Source organism: Colletotrichum navitas, assembly GCF_030913465.1.
Source record: "Colletotrichum navitas strain CBS 125086 chromosome Unknown LY79scaffold_13, whole genome shotgun sequence".
Classification (NCBI taxonomy): Eukaryota; Fungi; Ascomycota; class Sordariomycetes; order Glomerellales; family Glomerellaceae; genus Colletotrichum; species Colletotrichum navitas.
The window spans coordinates 377,561-396,795 of record NW_026850559.1 but is presented as its reverse complement, the minus strand read 5'-3'; the positions used below and the strand labels follow the sequence as shown (position 1 = coordinate 396,795).

The following is a 19,235-nucleotide window of genomic DNA, read 5'->3' as shown; positions in this document are numbered from 1 at the left end:
CAGACAAGAAGTCTCGTCGTTTCCAAGAGCCTCTTCTGGTGTGTCTACACCGCGATGCAAGTAGAGGCCTCTCTCAACTGTCCCGGAGCTTCCTTGCTTCGTTGTCTTCGTTGTGAAAAAGGGGCAGCGGGCAGCTATGGACCGGGCCGACAAGGGTTAGCCAGCCTACTTCTGGCCGAGGGACAAAGCGTCAAGCAAGAGCCCTTACTTTCCCCCGCGACCCCTGCCCCGGGTCAGAATCAAAACTACGACATGTGTCCGTTCCGAGTTCCAGAAGACGCTACCAAGGGCCCCAATAACAGAAGGCCGGCTTTTCGACCCTTTTTGTTTTATTTCTATATATCTCTCTCTCTTGTCGTTTTACCCCATCCGGCTTCCTTTACATACCTAGATACACCTAATAGGCGGGCATGAAAGGCCTGCAACGAGTTCGATCTTGAGGAACGCGCACAAATTCCGTGACGGTTGAGCATTGACAGCTTTCATCTTCGACCATGCATGAGCAGACGCTCCGTGTGGCATGCGTTTCGGTCATGGGCGAATTTACTGCTGGGTCGTCTTTAATGTCCGATTGTAAAGAAAAGGATATTCACATGCTCCGGCCTAGCTGCGACGAGTCCAAGAACGCCGTAGCCAGCATTCGCCTCAAAGCATGCTGGATCTTGTTCAGCCTCGAAAATAAGTTGTCGCGACAGTAGCTTGGCCGTGGCTTGGCGCAGTCTTTGAGCCCCGAGTGCCCTTCATCTAGGATGAGATTTCAGCTCGGAAATGTCGACTTCGTCGCGAACCCATCTACTTGCATCTGGAACGCAGCCACGCCATTGCCACCACAACTTCAACCTCACCTCAGTCGCAAGCTCATCTGCGAAGGGAAGGATACGTTAAAAAAAATAAAAAAATCGGGCCACATAGCCACTCACTCGTCTGTGGATTCCCGTTCACCCAGCGGCATGTTCCAACAATCGTTCTGGGCCACCTGAACCGGCAATTTGACTTCTTCCAAAACGAAGGAGATTGTGGATGGATGGTGGCCTGAGCGAACGAACTGCAGTCCCAATGTTTCAGCAGAGCCATCGGTTCTTCGCATTCTCGTGCGGTCCATGAGACGCCCTGCGTCAAGCATCATCGACAGACGCCTCAAGATGTAAGCTGCAGCAGGTTATTGTTGATCGCGCACCACGCCGTCGACGATCCGACAACGGCCCCCTGTATGTTGGCCCTCTATTCGTTCGCTGAGGACCTGGTCTTCTTCATGCATCGTCCCCGATGTAACGCCATTCCGCTCCAATGACCCCTCCCCCCTCTTCGCAGTTTGGTTCTCTGTGTCTGAATAGCCCTGAAGAATACGACGTCGACGCTCATCTCAGGTGGACCATGACCTTCTAGAAGTCTCAGGGACGACTCCAGGATGCCCCTTGGGGTGCTTTTTAGCTCGGAGCAAGCACCTGGTACTGTGCCTTTTTTGTTTTGTTTTGCAATGCCTATCTTGATCAAATACAGCTGTTCGCTCTTTCACACACACACACACACGCGCGCGCGCGCGCGCGCACGAGGAATCGCCTTGACGCCGCTGCAGTGCCTGTAGCAGGTTCGCAGTGCGAGCCTGCGCTTGGGATAGCGGAATCGACGGAACGGCACATCCGAAGCAAAAGCGAAAGCACCCAACCCACATACACCATGTACGTTTAGTTGAGGTTCAAATCTTGGGCCTGCCACGTCGCATTCCGGATGTGGCACTTCCTCCTTCCGCCCCTTGCCCAGCATGCACATCAATGTCTCATACTCGTTCTGCAGGCAGCGTGATGTAACCGATAACATCAAGCAGGCAGACGGGCTAGCAGGATCTTTACGCAACATCGCTCCCAACTAGCAGCAATGGCGTCTATCTTGAACGGGATTCTCCGAGTTCAGAGGATTCAATATTCCAACTCTCCCATTCCGTGGCCCGAAACCCGAGCTGTGGTCTACCGGCCAATATTGGGCTTCTGTATTCACGACAATCTCTGGGACACGGGAAATGCCATCGCGATGTCCCCTGCATGGCCCGTCTCGCAGGTGAAGAGGGTATACGCTATCTCGGCCGGACCCATGCACTAATGGCCTGGTGGCCGTCCTCTTCGCCCGCCTCGAGGCTTACGAGAGACGCTCAACCCAAACCCTCGAGACAAAACGCCTCGCACGGCAAAGAACCACGGCATGTAAGCGTCTCCATCGCGGAGAGGCTGCGTGGCGGCATAAGGCAGCAACCAACACGTTGGCGATCTCTTTTCGTCCACCTCCGGATGACGGCTGGTAAGCAAATCGGTTTATTGTCCCCAACCCCCTTGTCGGTTACAACTCGGAGCTCCAATCTAGTTTTCGACGGAGATGTGTCGGAGCCGGGAGGGCGCGAGTTTGGTCCCATGCAACCTCGTAGTCTAATATTATGCCGTCCAATACGAGGAAGGGGGTTAAGACTCAACTTGGCTTCTCCGAGAAACACCGAGCCAAACGTTAACGCTACCCAAGGGGAGACAGGATGTGAGTTCTTCACGACGGATGGGTGCTATGCGATATTTTTCGGAACCGTACCCTTCTGGGGTTCCTCGTATTAGCGCACCCTTACCACGGTACAACCCCCCCGGCCCCCAGATCTCTGTCGTTGTGGTCCGTGGCACACGCGGGTACAATACCGACGGGGGCATCCTTCCTATGACATTATTCGTTCCATTGGCTCACCCGGCCGTACTGAGCTAGATTTTATAGACATGTGCGAAGAAACAGCCAGAACGACGACTCGTCCCCAAACACCCCCAGCGCCCAGTAGTTAATCATTGACACACAAACGCACGCACACCCGGTAAGACGGCATATGTTGCCCCATCGTGTCATCATCCAAACGCCTTTTCCCCTATACTGACGCGAAGGACCCATCCAAATAACCATGAAACCCAATTCCCGCCAGGCGAGCAATGGGAGGATATGACCTCCCCCCCCCTCACCCCTCATATTACTCTGTACTAGGTATGTACTCCAACCAGAAGGATGGTAGGGGAGGATTGGAGGGAGGGGGGTGGGGGAGCAAGCAAAGTCTAAAAGTCGCCATCGTCGACGTCCATGCCGCTGACTCTCCGCTCCCCGATCTCGCGGATCTTGTCGCCCAGGATCGATCGCCCGTACCGCTCCGCGACCTTGCCCGCCGCCTCGACCATGCGGCCCGTCCGGTCACGCATGAGGCTCACCAGCTCCAGCGCCCTCATGCCGCGCTCTTCGCCCTCGCGGCACTCGATGGCCAGCATCTGGAGCAGCGTCTTGTCAAAGTCGAGCTCGAGGCGCGCGAGGCCGGCGCGCTGCGAGTGCGTGGCGTCGGTGTGGTCGATGAGGTCGCGCAGCTGGGCCGAGTGGATGCCGGACAGCAAAAGCTTCTGTTCCAGCTGGCGCGATTCGCGACGACCCGCGTCGTCGTCGTCGTTGTCTTCTTCTTGCCTGGAAGAGTCCGCGTCCGGCGCTGGCGCCGAAGTGAGGGGCACGGAGAAGTCAAACTCGGACAGGAGCGGCCGGGGGAAATAGGGGTATTGGTCCCCGCCCTTTAAGATGATGCAGTGGAACTTGTTGTCGGCTACCGCAATGGGCCAGTAAGTTTCCTTCTTTCTCCCTGATGCCAGACGCGGCAGAAGCTTTGTGTCGAGGAGGGGAACCCAGCAGGCGCGGGAGGGCTTCCGCCAATGGAGCAGCGTGAGGAGTGTGCCTGTCGAGTCATAAATGCAAGGATCCTGAGCCGGGACAGAGTCAGCAAAAGGGAAAAAAAACAAAAAAAAACGAACAGTATCCAAAAAGGAAAAAGAGAGTGACACCAAAATTACGAAACAACAGGGGGGAGGGTGAGAAGGGGGTGTTAAACTCACGCCAACATCCGAAAAGAAGACGCTCTGCAACGTCGCGCCATCTGGCAGTGCGACGGTATCTTCGTTTTGGCAAATCTCGTCCCGCTTGATGTTCTCGATAGTGTAGAGGAGGCGGGCGTTGCCGTCGGCGCCGACGGCGCCGTTGCCCATCGTGATGACGTAGTCGCGCCAGCTGGCGCAGGTGACCACGGGAGTGCTCTTGGGGCGGTAGACGCGGTAGGGGACGCCGAAGAGGGTGTAGATGCGGACGTAGTTGGCGGTGGTGGTGACGGTGATGAAGGAGTCGCTCAGCGACATGGCGACGACGGCCTCTCCCTTGGGCAGCTCCGTGCGCCAGTCGGCGCGCTGCGTCCACGTCTCGTGCGGGCGGTAGAAGAGGGTGGCGGGCGCGCCGTCGAGGGGCGGGCAAGCGAACAGGGCGCCGTGCTCCGTCAGACAGGCCTTGTCGTAGAGGAACGTGTCGGTGAAGTGGAAGTCGCGGTGGAACTCGTGGTCATAGAACTCCACCGTCACCGTGTTGTGGCCGTCCTGGTCGACGGTCCAGACGACGCCGATGAGGTTCAGGCACAGGTACTTGCGGTTGCCGCGCCAGGGCGTCGAACCGGGCTGGAAGGCCTCGTGGAACGTCGGCTCGAGCAGGCGGCGTTTGCTGGCGCGCCCGGCGTCGTCGCCCTCGAGCGGCCTCTTGGTGCCCGTCGCGTAGCCCGCGCCGTCGTCGTCGACGACGAAGTCGTCCCCGTCCTCGTAGCCGTCCTCGCCGTTGAGGAACGAGTCGAGGCTGCCCAGCGAGTCGCGCCGCGGCCGGCTGGGTATCGAGGCCTTGGCGCCGTTGGCGTCCGGCCTGCGGGCGTTTTTGTTGTTGGCGTTCTCGGTCAGGGGGTCGTGGATAAAGGGCGCCGGCTGGCGGGGCAGCTGCAGGAGGGCGGCGAACTGCTCCGTGATGAGGTTCGGGTAGATGTAAACCTCGCCGTCCGAGGTGGTGAAGGACAACAGGTTGTCCTTGGGGTGCCACGCAAGGTCGAGAACGTTGCTATAGTCGAACTTTTGCACGACGCTCTGTGTCTTGGTCTCCCAGATGAGGAGCTTGCCGTCCTTGGCGGCCGTGGCCAGCAGGGCGCCGTTGGGCGACCAGGCGAGCGCCGTGATATCGCCGAGGTGGCCGTTGGAGAAGGCCCGCTGCTTCTCCCAGTCGTTCTTGGACACGACCTGGACGTCGTGCATGGGGGTCGGCACGGCGAAGGCGCGGCCGTCCGGATGCCAGGCGATGCGGGCCGACGTCTCCGAGTCGGACTCGAGCGGGCCGATGACGCCGTCCACCTTGCGAATCAGCTCGGGGGTGTCGGCCGTCATGGAGTAGACGTAGATGACGCCGTCGGTGCAGGCGAGGGCGAGGAGGCCACCTCTAGGGTCGAAGGCGAGGTGTTTGGTCGGGCGGCCGTGGTCCTTGAGCACGCGGACGCGCGAGTTGTCCTGGGTGTCGACGACCTTGACCGTCAGCTCGTCGCTGGCGACGGCGCACCACTTGGCGTCCGGGGAGAGGGCGACGTCGCGGACGGGGAGGGAGGTTCGGGTGAGGAAGCGCTCAAAGGCCGTGTCCTCGACCGAGTAGACGCTGACGGTGCCGTCCTCGGAGCCGACGACGAAGAAGGCGTCGGCGGCGGCAGCGGCGCAGTTCTGCTCGGGGCAGTCGTCGATGTTGTAGGGCTCACCGTCGTGGTGGGTGCGGTACAGGCGGATCGTGTTGTTGGAGCCGACGGTGACGAGGCGGGCGCCCGAGGGCGTGTAGGCGAGGCGGGTCGTGCCCGTCGTGTGTGCCGGCCTCGGCCGCGGTTTCGGGGCGAGGGAGGAGGCCATCTTTGCGTAGTATCCGGGTGTGTTTACTTGGTGGTCATGGGGGGAGGGGTTGTCGGGATGGCCAGCTTGATTGCGCGAGGGAGGCGGGACTTCTATTGAGTCTCGTGGAGTTCGTCGGACAGGGCTTCGGGACGGGAGGTCGTTGGTGATTTAGAAGAAAGACGGGTTGTGTGAGGCGGTGATGAAGGGGGGGTGTGGACGACGTCGGGGATGGCGGTTGGGAAAGACGCGTTCGGACGCGTCGCGGAAATTCAATTAACGACTTTTTTGCTGTGCAAATCGGCACTTTACGCCAGCGAGGTACGCGGGACAAGGGGGGATCCGACAGTGAACCCCTCCAGGTACGTACCGCCACACCAAGGGGGGGCATTCCCATCTGGCGCCAGCCGCAAGAAGCCGGCGTCAGACGGTCACGGAAATCCATCGCAGGCGTATTATCAGAATTGATGAGAAATAGAAGGTCCGCGGGGTGAAAGTGGGCGCGGCCCTGGAACGACGGCTCTCGAGAACAGGCACCGACGACAACTGGGCAAGGCTATATATCTCTTCTAAGAGTTCTTTCCGCCCTCCCTGGAGATACCACTCACTCGTAGCCCTTCCACCGGTCCCGTTTTTACAAGTATTTTCTTTTTTTTAGAGTTCCCGGCGGAGATAGATCACCATTCAAAGATGCAGTCATCCAACCAAGAGAACTTCTTTGAGACGGAGTGAGTATATGAACCTCCTCCCGCCCCCCCTCTTCCCCCTTCCCCAGCAAAACCCTTTCCCCGAGTATCTTATACATTTATCCATGATTCGGGGGCTTTTCTAACGGTAATTCACAGCGCACAGCAGGCCAAGCGCCAGCTGCGAGCCAAGAAGGAGGCAAACACCTTTGGCAACCCGCTGCGCATGCCCTCCAAGCTCCTGGCCGTCATCCCGGACCCCAAGAAGCCGCATGTCTCCGTCTTGGTCGCCGAGTCGGGCGGGCGGGTCTCCCGGGTCGACACTGAGGTACGATAGCTTGTTCCATCTTGTCAACCATATCCTCGTGGGTGCGGTTGAGGGTCGCATCCGATCGGTAGGAGGGGCTCGCTCACACGCCACCAGACACGCGCCGTCACGGCAAGGTACACGGGCCCGTCGGTCCCCGTGACGTGCCTCGCGACGGGCGGCGCCTCGGACGGCGTGCTCTTCGCCGGCAGCTGGGACAAGACGGTCTGGTCCTGGGACCTCGCCACGCGCCGCCCGCTCCGCCGGTACGACGGGCACTCGGACTTCGTCAAGGCCGTCGTCTGCGGCCGCCTCGGCGGCAAGCCGATCCTCGTCAGCGGCGGCGCCGACAAGAAGATCATCGTCTGGGACGTCGACTCGGGCCGCAAGCTGCACACCCTCCAGGACCCGACCACCGCCATGATGTCGCTGCAGCACCTCGCCGTCGACCCCGTGCTGAGCACCCCCGATGAGATGGTCCTCGTCAGCGCCAGCAGCGACCCGCACATCCGCCGGTGGCGCGTCACCCTCGACTCGTACTCGCAGCTGCCCATCGACGATGCGGCGGCGAAGACGACCGGGGCGGGCGAGGAGAAGCTCACGATCCAGGAGCACGAGACGAGCGTGTACAAGGTCCTCTTCGACGCCGCGGGCGACGAGGTGGACCTCTGGACCGCGAGCGCCGACGGGACCGCCAAGCGCCTGCTGCGCGAGAGGGCCTTCGCCGCCGACGACGTCTTCGAGCACGGCGACTTCGTCCGCGCCATCGCCCTGGCCGGCGAGTGGGTCGTCACGGCCGGCATCAGCCAGCAGATCAAGGTGTGGGACCGCACGTCGGGGGCCCTGCGGGCCGTCGTGGACGCCCACTTTGACGAGATCACCGACCTCGCCGTCCTCCGCGACCCCGCCGGCCGCGCCGCCGACGACGTGCTGTGCAGCGTCGGAATCGACTGCACGCTGCGGACGTGGCCGCTGGACGGCCGGGGACTGGACGCCGTCGTCGAGGAGATCCGGGCGGCGGACGAGGCCGTTCCGGAGGACGGGCAGGCGGAGCCGGCGAAGAAGGAGGGGGGAGAAGGGCTGATGACGGCCGAGGAGGAGGCCGAGCTGGCGGCGCTGATGGAGGATGATTAGGCACTTCGCCGTTCGAGGGGGGACAATGTCGTGATGATGCCGTGGGAGAGGGGCCCAGGTCCAGACCGCGTCTCCGTACGGGGATCAGGAGGTTCCCCCGGGCTCTGCGAATCATTACAACCGCGACTCGACCAAACAATGAAACAAGAAAGGGGAAAAATACTATTGCTCACATTTTTTCGTCGCCAGAAAAAAAAAAAGTCAGCTGTGTGTGAAGTCGTGGGTAGATAAGGCTTTCTGGCCTGCCCCATTACTCACTCAAATATTCTACATCCCCTATCCAAACAGCGGGAAGCTACAACCCGTCGTCTCCCCGGCCCAACGAATTGCTCCTCTTTCTCGGGTTTCGGCCGACTTTATTAACATAGCCTTCACAGAGTTTCCAGATACCCGAGCTATCTCGGGGGTTCGTGATGGGATAATGCAGGCTTCTTCTCAAGGGAGTGGGAGGGGGGAATGTACGCCAGCCAGCATGACCTTGTCGAACTATGGCGGCTTGCCATCCGACCCCGGCCGGTTGTCTACAATTTCCCCGATGCCGTCCTGGGCATATCTGCAGTCAGACATTGGGCGTTTCTTTGGCTAACGATGTCTCGGTACGAGCTTGCACGCCTCCGGTGGGGAATTCATCGAGACATGCGCCGCGGAGCAAAGGGTCAGGCATCGCTTGTGACGACACCGGAGGAGACACAAAAAGCGGCGTGGCATCTGTTCACATGACCGGCGCTCCTGCGCGCCATAGTTCCAGTTGAGAGGAGTCGTGAAGTCGTACTGGGAGGGTTCTGGATAATTGTAACGATTGGAGACCGCCGGGGGAGGAGGCATCATTGAGGCCGACACCGTCTAAGGATAAGAATCACTACAGGCAGCAAACAACGTGCTCGAGCTGCTGGGGCTCGTCATTCCATCCGTCAGAGTGTTATTCTCCGGCCAGCCTCATTCCTCCCTAGAGCGCGCTAGAAAGAACCTAGTAGTGCGTTCCAGGGCAGTGAGGATCATCTTTACCTAAGCGGCCACGCGCAACGTCGAGGGTGCAGGAAAACAAACATCATAAGAGCCAAGTCCAGTCGGGTACCCTACCATTGACATCTCAAATCCGCCTGTGCTCTAAACGTGACAGAAGGAACCGATCGACCGCCCGTCCCTTGGCCGTGCCTGGCGACCGACTGCGGACGGCGGAAGGTCCTCGACTGTGCCAAAACTTCCCTTGGACCACTTTGTGCCACCTGAATCCGGTGGCTGCTGCGTGGGAACCCGAATCACTCGAGAACATCCAGCGGCAGGAAATGAGTGGCTTGTTTGCTTCGCCAGTCCGTGCGGATACCTGTGGTCCCTGAATAGTCCCGGCGGTGTCCCGACACCACTTTAACCTACCTATCGTCTTCTGACTGATGTTAATAAAATAAGAGCCACAAGGCGGGCAGGACGGAGCTGGCCATGCCTGCGCAGGTTGTTTTGGACGGCTTCCCGAGTAAACATCGGGAGGCTACAGGCATTTCGAGGTCCATCGCTCGAGGCACGGAATAGGGGGGGTAGGGCGACGAGCCAACTGGCGCACAAGCCTCTGGAAGGCTCGGAATGTTGGGTTAGTTGACAGCTTGACACAGGCTTGGAATCGAAGGCGGAAGCTTCTAGGCCTCGGTCGGAACCTCTTCACCCCTGGGCGAACCAAGCAGACCAACACGGACGTCGGGGATGAAGCACGTGCTGGTGGAAAAACTTGGATCTGCACGGGTGACAGACAAGTGTGATACTCCGGCGGCTGGGAGAACGCGGCTTTGGCGGAGAAGAGAATATCCCCACGCCCTATTTCTTGAAGCCCTGCTTATCGCACTGCGTCGCGTCCGCACAAACAAAACGCGAGCTGCATGGGCATATGTTAGCCCGACGAATAGTGTCTCTGTAGAGGTGGAAGGACAAAGGACGGATGCTGTGGTTGCCGCAAACCATTGTAGAACAAAACGTGACCAGGAGGGGGGGGGGCTGGGGCCGCCTCGACGATTCGGGTAGTCTGCAGTGCAACAAAGACAGCTTCTAGCCCGTTTCAAGCCCTTCATCGCCCTCTATGATGACCAGTGCCAGTATGCCTCGTTACTACAAGGACCGGCTTAAGAGGGCAACGACGAGATGGGATCTGCGGAACCGCTTGCACACGGGTGGTTCGGCCTTGGGGGCAAGGTGTCTGGGCCCTTGTCAACGATCCAAGGACACGGTACAACCCCAGAGGCGCAGCGCTGTGGATCTGGACAATGGAATGTCCCGGCCCTTCCAGCTGGGGAAATGAAAAGAGCCCAATGGCTCTCTGTTCAGGCTGGCCGATAGCACTTCTGTAGTGGATGAGATTTTGCAAAAGAAGCATAGTTGCATACCTTTGCGGGCTTGTTTGTGGACGGCGATGTTTGCGAAGTCGGAGGAAGGAAAGAACTGGCTCGCTCCATAGGTGGGAGCCCGCCACTAGGGGATTCGAGTCGTGGAACAAGCTTCGTGAATACGGAAGGGGGCCTATCGAAGGATTCCACGACGTCCATGCCATGTAACGTTAGGTTGCACCCTGCCGAGGTACCCGTCCTTTCAGCCTGTGGTCCAGAATCCCTCCTGGTCAGTAACTGGTCAAGGACCGAACATATAACAACGTAGCTAGCTGGTTACAGATTCGCAATACCTGTAGGTAGCCAGTGCCAACTGCTGCCGCCGGTGTAACAGGAGCATCGTCTGTTCGGTTGAGTTGAAGGAATGATGGCATTCGCCGCGCAGAAGTGAACAAAGAAAGAACTGCTGGCAAGTTTACTGTAGCCATTTGTTTGTTATAGCATGGGCTCGCGGCAACCTGACTAATAGTCTTTGTCTTTGGGCATTCGAATGACTTGGATAGATGCAGGACACGGTTTCGCCGTTGAGGCGGGAGGTGCATGGCAGAAGTCGACGGATATCAAGTGCGGGACTGCAGGCGATGATGGCATTCTTGGTTTGGATAGCCCACCTGGGTCGCCGCTTGTGTTGACTACTGCCAGAGTCATGGTGGTGTAGATTTGCTGCCCCCTGCAGTGCGGTATTGTGTTCAGGGTACGCAAGATAGAGTTAGCACGGTGGCGCTACTCGATATCTGACCGCGGGCGGCTCGGGCTCTGGCGGCCATGGTCGAACGGCGACTGTTTTCAAGGTCAAAGCTTGATGGCAGCAGACGATGGCGTTGGTGTTGAGAGGGCCGTCACCGTTAGGCCCTCGCCGTACATGCAAGGAATAGATAGATGTGAAGACAGACAGACAGACACACAAACGAACGGATAGGCGGCGGCGGCGGTCATGCCAAGGCCACAATGTACGAATGTGTAATTGGCATCCGTAGATGGGTTCGGATACTGGAGAGGGTAGTTTGACGTAGTTAAGCAGCCAAAGTGCGAGCAAACAAACAAAAACACGTTCTGACCTGCCGATTGGTTATCTTCTTTCCGATCCAGCATGAGCCTGGTCGTCGATCGCCTAAATAGGCAAGGCCTATTTCCGAGTCGCCCCTGCATCAATAGCTCACCCCCTGTCCACTCCTCCCTCCACTACCAACCCACGCTTCCTTCCCATCACGTCGCTGCGATCTGAGGTACTCGGTACTTATCTTTTCACTCATATTCCCACTGACTTTCTCGAGGACCCAAGTGCAAAGTACCTTTCAGGCACGTGCACTGGGTAGAGGCGTAGTATGTATCCGTACTATCTATCCCGAACCCTGGGGCGGATCCACCAGCTGTCGCCGCCCACAACATGTGGCCCACTGCCTCCCACGTCTCCTCCTTCCTCGGGTTGTCTCTCCCCACGTACGTCTGTTCGGATGTAGGGGAAATTACTCTGGGACTATCAGTTCAACTACACACGTCCACATTCCGTCCTCCATTCCGTTTCTTGCAGGTCGACTGGACTGGTCATTGAGTGGTCCGCTTCAATTAGAATACATGCCATTGAGCCGGATACTCTCTTCCGCCTCATCTTCTTGCTCAGTCACTCCTGTTTGTCCAATGTCAATTCGCGACAACCTTGGGCCTCGGGCCGCTTGGCCGGAAGCCTCAACCACGGGGGTTTCCGTTGAATTGAGCGTGTTCCTCTGCCACTGTTGCCTCTGGCCTGTCTCATTCATTCCTTGGTTGCCACGGCTGCCCCCCTCCATCAGGACAGACTGTCGGCCATACGTATAGGTAGGTATTCATCGTACGTACCCAGGCAGGCAGGTATCGATATGCACGATCAAACGGCGGCATGGCCCCGTCGCGTCGATATAGGCAGGTGGTATGATGCAAGTGAGGTGGCGGCGGCGGCTTGCGCAACTGTCAGACAGATTCGTCCCTTCCTCCCCGGTGGTGTGCAGGTCGACGGACCTACCGCCATGAGACACCGGCATCATATCGGAAGACCGTCTTGGGGCTAGTCGCAAGCCATGAGTACCGACCAGGGAGGAGGCGCCTGAGGACCCTGTCCCATCTTGCCGACCTTGACGCAGTAGTGTAGTGTGGTGTAGTGTGGTCTACCTACCTAGGTAGTGTGGCACGGAACCTTTCGTCCAAACTCTCCCGCACCTGGGTCCGTCGCCCGGCCCGGGCTCGAGGTCGTCTGACTAAGAGACGCTCTCAGTCGCGGTATCTTGATGAGAAGGCCAACAGGACAAGCCGCTGCCCTGCGCTTCAAACAGTCTCTTTCTCATGATCTATGCATACCCAGGGATTGGAATTCGCACCACCATCGTGGGCGGTGAGACCATTCGATTCGATTCGCCCACTTGTTACACCACGCACCCAGACAGAGCCGTTCTCGCCCGGACCAGTGTTCCATTCATTCCAGTATCAGAGTACCTAAGCTTGGGCTAGGATGAGGCAGTCACCACCTGCTGCTTCCTGCCGCTTGCCGCTCCCCTAGTCCCGCCGAATCCTCTTGCGCGACAGGACGGCAACGATCGATTAGCATAAGACAACGCTCACTCGTAAAGGTATGTGTGTATGTGTGTGTGTGTGTGTGTGTGTGCGCGCTCTTGTCTCGGGCGAGGACTGGTCATGCATACATTCGTTCGTTCATTCACATAAGCTGAAGGGCAACCACCTCACCCAGACCGGTTCCTCCCCACAGACTTCGCCGCACCTGCTCTGCTTTCCCTCTTTTTCTCTCTCGCTCTCTCTCTTCTCATCCTCCACCCCCCCTCTCTTGCTCCCCTCATGGGCAGTCTTTTTGTCGTTACCGATCTAGCGGCTTGAGGCGCAGTTTAGAAACGCCAACTATCCATCGCCTCGTACCCTCTATGCCAAGTTAGATCAAGCCACTTTCTTTTGGGTTTGCGCCGGTGCCCGTAACAGCTCGATTATCGCTTGCCCCCGAAAGTGCCCTTCATCTTTTACTTACCAGAAGAACATTGCAGTTTTTCATTCTTCACTTTCCGTTTATTCACTTCATTTCTATTCTTTCGACTTATCACCACAGCCCTTGCCGTCAACCTGGGCCATCTTCCCTCCAAAGTGTGCGATTTCTGCAACTGGTTGCATTGCATCACACCTCTTGCCCTTTCATCCTCATTTGGGTTCACCAAGTCAAATCCAATCAGCCGACTGAATACTGCCTCTGCTGCCGCTTCACTTCACTGCGGCTCTACGCAATCGATTCGAACAATTAACCTAGCCATTCCACCCGTCCTTGGTATAACACACGCTCTTACCCTACGCTGTCCGGCTTCAAATGGCCGAGTCTGCCAAATATCATGGCTCCCTGGTCGCTTTCGAGGGCCCCGGCGACCTAGTATCTACGCAGCTTCGCCTGTTACCCACATCCACACAAATAGCCCTACTCCCCAGTGTCAAGGAATATCTCGAGCCCGACAACCCCCAAGAGCCTTTCGAAGCCCGCAAGTTTGTCAAGAGGGTTCATGACGCCGTCGCCAAGAGGCGAGAGGTCGCCATGGTGTTTTTGAGGGGCTCGACACCCAGGCGCAAAAGGCTCGTCTTCATGAACGGCGGCACACCCAGTGCCCAGACAGTCTGCATCAGGGCCATTTCCCGGAATGTGACAGACGGGGACATTTCCAAGGCAGAGGCCATCTTCAAAGAACTTGTGAAAGGGGGCGTCGACAGCCTAACCCGGCATCCCGCTAGTGTGGGGGCCTCCTTTCTTGATACATCCGAAGAGTTCGTCGAGGACCCCATTACGAGAGCCATGCGCGCGGCAGATGCTTTGGATCGCGAAACCGAAAACCTCCAGCCTCCCAGAGACATGGATCTCACAACCTTGAGCTTCCGTCCGAGGAGCTTTAGCCTGCCAATGTTCTGCTTCGCTGACACGTATGGGGACACCGCGCCCTTCTATGTCTTTGGTGGACACTACCACGAGGAGTTTGGCGGAGATCAAGGTCGGCAAATGGAGACCGCTCAACTCCGCGATTCCACGCCGTCGTTGGCTGTCACGGACTTCGGTGAACGTATGGGTACAAGATTCAACCGCGAGAGCAACCTGTCCGTTACAGGACCGCCCCGCTCTCCTAGTTGTGTAGGCGAGGCGTACGAACGGGGAGATGTATCCTCGCCGCCGTCACCCAACCCAAGCACTATGCTTGGTGTGGCAACTCCAAGGTCTGAAGTCTTCAGCATCCGCTCGACGGAGCCCATATTCATCGAGCAGGCCTCGCTTGTTCGAATGCAATCATCGGCCTCCACCAACAACCTCAAACGATCCAAGTCCAATGGTCAGCTTACCCGCACCGGCTCGCGGTACCGGGATACACTGATCCGGCTGAGGCACAAAAAGAGCCTTACAGAGGCGGCTAATGCCGACGATTCGGCAAACGTCCGTTCTGTTTCTGGTCCTGTGCTCGCCTCAGAGGTTCCACAACGCGAGAGCAAGGCCAAAGCTGTCGAGGGCCCCAAGACCGTGTACGTCAGGTCCCCCCGAACGAACAACCCAGCGCCGTCACCGATGGAGGAACTGGCTTGGCATCACAGGCGCATCACGAACAGATACGTCGACAGAGGAACCGACGCCCAAGATGCCGACGAAAGCGAGGATACTTTCCTGGCGGTGTTGCCGTTTCACGAAGACCTCGTGATTCATTTCAAAGACGAAAACCCAGACCCTATACTGGAGCACATGATCAAGTCGTTCAAAGAAGGTATCTACCAAGTCGCGACGTCTCCGGGTAGCTCCAGCAACACATCCGTTGCCGATGGTCGTTCGACAGCTCCCAACACTCCGCCAATACCGACAAGCGATTTTCTGATGAAAGCACCTACTCCCGCCATCGCCGTCGGTGAAGGGGAGTACGACCCCTATTCCTACGATGATACCGTCTTGGCTAGGAAGCACCCTCTGTCTGCCCCTAGGAGCATGACGGTCTCAGCCTTGCCGACACCGGCACACACGCCTCCCCCAACGATCCCGGAGCCGGAGGATAAGTTCCGCGACTTCAAAGCTGTGAAAGGTCAGACGGCTGTGGCCGTGCAGAACTCTCTCCGTTCAGTACTCAACATCTACTTTCCACCCAACGGAAGGGGATACTCTCAGTTCGGCTTTCCCCTGCTTCCAGAGATGGAAGGGTTGTGGAAGCCCATTTTCCGCGAGACCGACCTGGACGAAAATTTGGGCAAGGACAGCCGTCGAATTGACCTGATCCTGGCTGTCGGAGCACAGCGCGGGGTCAAGAAGCCGTTCGTCTCAGGGGTGGTCAGCCAACTTGAAAAACTGGGTAGTAAGCCGAATGGAATCTGCCGAACGGGCAGGCTCGACTTTCGGTGAGTAGTTGTTCGCCATGCTATTGTGCTTAACGGATTATGGTTGACTTAGCTCTTCAAGATACCTCATTGCCAACGCGATGCAGTCGTTCACTGCGCAGCCCCTGGCGAAGCAGACCCACGACAACCCCTTTTCGAACTCGTACTTTCTGGCAACTCTCATCGTTCCTCACCTCGAGACGTATTTGGCTGCCCACTCGGAAGTCCGCTTCCTACTCCTCGATTACCCCCCTGACCACCTCGCCACTGTTCTTGCTCTGCAAAAGCTAGTCGGGGTTGACATGATGAAAGTCGCTCAAGTAATTGATGCCGCAGCCAAAGAGCCACTTCCCTTTACGCATGCCCGGGGCAGCTCCTTGGGCCGTGTCTCACCAAACTCGAGCTCGGTTCAGTTGAAGGATTCCAAGGCAGGCGCGTCTGCGCCCTCACGAGACGGACTGGCGGTCTCCAAGGCCAACCTCCTTCTCGCATCGACTGCGACCGAAAAAGAAGTTGCCACCTTTGTTTCCACTGTTCGGACGCTTCTGATCAGCATCTCCAAATTCTACTTGCCTGATAAGGGATCGAAGAACCTAGGCAAGCTGAGAACGGGCAACCCCTCGCCCATCACACAACAGACCATGAGCCCTCCGATTTCCCCCCTTTCTATGAGGAGCAGGAGGCACATCAGGACGACCAGCTCTGCTAGGTCCTCGCCCAGGACCTCGTCTGTTACGGACAACATTATAGTCCGCCGCTTCAAGTCCCGAAGAGGTGGTGACACAAGGCCGGGCTTGGGCGATGACGGATCCATCATGACGGTCGATATGGAATTTGAGAGCGATCTAGACCTCGAGGAAAGGCGATTGATGCCCATGTTCCTGAAGAAGAACCACATGCGAAAGGGCAATAGCCGCAAGGCCTTGAAGTTCCTGGGGTTGGCATGATCCGGTCCTCGGCGACTTGTACTATACTGTATGTCGTAAGAGCCTGCGGGTTGGCTCTGCACACTCTTCTTTCTCTCTGGAGGACTGTTTTGATGTTTAGCACGTGGCTCTTTCTTTATTTCTTTCTTGCTTTCTAATAGTCACCCGGTGGATTAAGGAAGGCTGGGGTCCTCAACGGGGGGAAGGACGGCAGAGGATGACCTCGCATGAAGTAAGGAGAATCTCTTCATGTACAGAGAGATGAAAGCGAGAGATGGATGGACACTTGCTGCTCGGTTGAAGCAGCTGACAATCACCTTTGCTACGCCTGTCAAAATGAACGGTCGTTTCGACTCATGTTGTGGACGGACGCTACAATACCCTGGGATAGATAGGTGGCCCGTAAATAGCGTAGAAACTCGATTTCGCAATGTGGCTCCCTGCCTAAACATGCGTGAATTCTTCAGTAAGGGGTTCTCCCGGACAAGGCCGCAGATGTTGAGCAAGCGTAGACGCCGAACCCGAGCTTTGCCAACGAACCCATCACTGGTGTTTTGCCGCTGAGGGCTCAAAAAGTCGTCAGAGTGAGCGCTGCCGTCGATGCTCCTCTATAGCATGCAGGTTGATAATGCCTCATCACTTATACTGGTCAACGACCCCCCCCACCTTCAATCAACGTAGAACCTAAAGAGAAACCCGACCGACGCACAGGCCAGACCAATATCGTGGCTAGGACTGACCAGTCCCCTATTGACATCCGAGAGATGGACTGGAAGATAGTCCTGGACTTTCCGCTGACTGATATGATGCAGCTCAGTCCTGAATTCTCCAAAGCCCTGAGGCCAATGCCACAACGCATAGTGGTTTGCAAGCCCAAAAGAAATCAAAGGGCAAGGAGAAAACTGTGGTTGACCCTAACATTCTGCTGGCATCAACATCGACAAGTCAGGTCACACATCATGACCATCAACGATCCGACTATGAACATCAGTGCTTTTTTTTTTTTTTCCTTTTTCCAAAGCAGTACTCGGCTACTTGACGACCATCCAGAATTGATTGCAATCTTGGCGACGCTCCTCACAGAGGACGTACACGACCAACCACCATCTTGGAAACCTCCAGGACGGGTATCCAGACGAAAAGGGAACGAGGGGTGACGCCGTCCCGATGGGAAGAGCCGGATGGCCCGAGTTCTTCTCCCTTTATGACGTCAAAGACTAAGATTGCCGTCGGTCGCCCTGCCTACCCTATCCTATGTCGATAACCCCCTCGCATTAGGCGGCGGGCAATTGCTTTCAGCTCCCCCTTCCCCTTCCCCTTTGCTTTCCCTGGCAGCCGCAAATGATGGAGACGAAAGTCAAAAAAAATAAAAAAAAAATAAGAGGTGGTAATAAACACTCACGACCTGAGCTGCCAGCCGCGGCGGGCCTTGGGAGAAGGTTTCTCTCTAACCCCCTAGAGCCCGATCGGCCGGAGGAGGCTGGGAGGAAGAAAGGGTGGGGGGGCGGGGGCGGCTTATCGGGGGGACCGGGCGGCAGAGCGGGCGGGAAAAGGGTTCGATTTTCTACCTACCTAGGCTGATCCGCATGTGACCGAGCGGACGGTCATGTGCTCTCCCGCCCCGTGTCATCCTCTACCCACCTCCCCCAAAACTCCCACTCCCTCTCCCGCTTCCTCGTGGTTCTGCGCCCCTGGGGAGATTAGGACCGCCCACGTGCACCCGACCCCGTGACCGGTGTCTCCGAACCGCAGCGCCGCGCCGCACGTCACCCCATTTCCTCGTGTTTACACTCGTGTTCGCCATGCAAAACCGCCGCGGCGCGGGTCGGGGTTGGGGTTGGGGTTGGGCGCAAAACGTAAACCGGGCATTTGGTAAGGTGGCAATCGAACAAAAGGGGGAGGGGGGGCGGGGGGCTTAACTCCAGGCGGCATCGCGGCTTTAGGGACCTCATTTTCAAACGTCTTGGGTGAGGCTGGGATGGATAGATGAAGAGGAGGAGGAGGAGCCGTCACGACACGGAGACGACCCGGCAGAAAAAAAGGGAGAAGAAAAGAGTTGAAACGCAGACTGTTTAATGCAGAACAAACAAGGAACACGTCACTTGGTCCATTACTTTCGATCCTATCCTATCTACCGTACCGGGGGCGGGAAAGAAAACAGCAGTCGCCATAAGACGACGGAAAATCAAGAAAGGCAAAAAGAACACCGACAGACAGAGAAGAAAAAAACACGCAGATACCGTACGGTCTTGCCCGCTTCGTTGCCCATGTGATTCGCCCCGCTGCCGTTCATGTTCGTCGCAAAATACACGGTGCGCCAGCAAGACACGGCCTACGCAAACACACACACACACACACACACACAAATATGAACGTGCCGAGATGGACTCGTATCCTCCCCTGACGAGCGTCCGGGAGCCGGACCGCTGGATACGTCAACACCGAAAGGTTCCGTCTCGTGCCATGAACAAACGTCGTGAGTCCCATTACAGAAGGTATCTTGTGTTGATTGCGTGTGCGATGCGGAGGTGGAGCTGGAACGATCCAAATCAACACTCGTCTATGCTTAGAACAAGTCTGGAAAGCAGCCGTAGCGGGGGAAGGAGAGAAAAGCAGACGACGCAGCCTTTATCTGAGCCGAATCCGATCCCGACACCTGTGCAGTCTCCCCCCCTCGCCTAACCTGCCAAGCTGTCTCCCCTCCGCCGAGAAAATCCGTAAAATGCCATAGAACACAG

The 19,235-nt window shown here is 57.4% G+C and overlaps 7 protein-coding genes across 7 annotated transcripts; 5 read left to right on the top strand and 2 right to left on the bottom strand.

Annotated features, from left to right (window-relative positions):
- Positions 1 to 1,948: 1,948 nt before the first annotated feature.
- On the top strand, positions 1,949 to 2,832 carry LY79DRAFT_78964 (uncharacterized protein). The gene has a single exon (XM_060565126.1). It carries the CDS (start codon positions 2,040 to 2,042, stop codon positions 2,592 to 2,594), a length of 555 nt encoding a protein of 184 aa, XP_060417012.1. The 5' UTR covers positions 1,949 to 2,039; the 3' UTR covers positions 2,595 to 2,832.
- A 239-nt stretch (positions 2,833 to 3,071) lies between these two features.
- On the bottom strand, positions 3,072 to 5,738 carry LY79DRAFT_588235 (WD domain-containing protein; the record flags this gene model as incomplete). The annotated part of the gene is made up of 2 exons (XM_060560888.1): positions 3,072 to 3,752; positions 3,885 to 5,738. 2 exons carry the CDS (start codon positions 5,736 to 5,738, stop codon positions 3,072 to 3,074), a joined length of 2,535 nt encoding a protein of 844 aa, XP_060417011.1.
- A 558-nt stretch (positions 5,739 to 6,296) lies between these two features.
- On the top strand, positions 6,297 to 8,088 carry LY79DRAFT_79020 (WD domain-containing protein). Its single transcript, XM_060565128.1, has 3 exons — positions 6,297 to 6,445; positions 6,563 to 6,731; positions 6,828 to 8,088. Exons 1-3 carry the CDS (start codon positions 6,408 to 6,410, stop codon positions 7,842 to 7,844), a joined length of 1,224 nt encoding a protein of 407 aa, XP_060417010.1. The 5' UTR covers positions 6,297 to 6,407; the 3' UTR covers positions 7,845 to 8,088.
- LY79DRAFT_78983 (uncharacterized protein) lies at positions 7,696 to 8,682 on the top strand. The gene is made up of 2 exons (XM_060565127.1): positions 7,696 to 8,025; positions 8,102 to 8,682. Exons 1-2 carry the CDS (start codon positions 7,878 to 7,880, stop codon positions 8,428 to 8,430), a joined length of 477 nt encoding a protein of 158 aa, XP_060417009.1. The 5' UTR covers positions 7,696 to 7,877; the 3' UTR covers positions 8,431 to 8,682.
- A 1,466-nt stretch (positions 8,683 to 10,148) lies between these two features.
- Positions 10,149 to 11,188, bottom strand: LY79DRAFT_545368 (uncharacterized protein; the record flags this gene model as incomplete). Its single annotated transcript, XM_060557173.1, has 2 exons — positions 10,507 to 11,188; positions 10,149 to 10,420 (listed from the first exon to the last, which is right to left on the bottom strand). The coding sequence occupies exons 1-2, from the start codon at positions 10,753 to 10,755 to the stop codon at positions 10,151 to 10,153; spliced, it is 519 nt and encodes a 172-aa protein (XP_060417008.1). The 5' UTR covers positions 10,756 to 11,188.
- A 2,362-nt stretch (positions 11,189 to 13,550) lies between these two features.
- On the top strand, positions 13,551 to 16,518 carry LY79DRAFT_577568 (uncharacterized protein; the record flags this gene model as incomplete). The annotated part of the gene is made up of 2 exons (XM_060559887.1): positions 13,551 to 15,592; positions 15,645 to 16,518. 2 exons carry the CDS (start codon positions 13,551 to 13,553, stop codon positions 16,516 to 16,518), a joined length of 2,916 nt encoding a protein of 971 aa, XP_060417007.1.
- Positions 16,519 to 16,918: 400 nt separating this feature from the next.
- On the top strand, positions 16,919 to 18,005 carry LY79DRAFT_545357 (uncharacterized protein). The gene has a single exon (XM_060557172.1). It carries the CDS (start codon positions 17,262 to 17,264, stop codon positions 17,652 to 17,654), a length of 393 nt encoding a protein of 130 aa, XP_060417006.1. The 5' UTR covers positions 16,919 to 17,261; the 3' UTR covers positions 17,655 to 18,005.
- Positions 18,006 to 19,235: the final 1,230 nt, after the last annotated feature.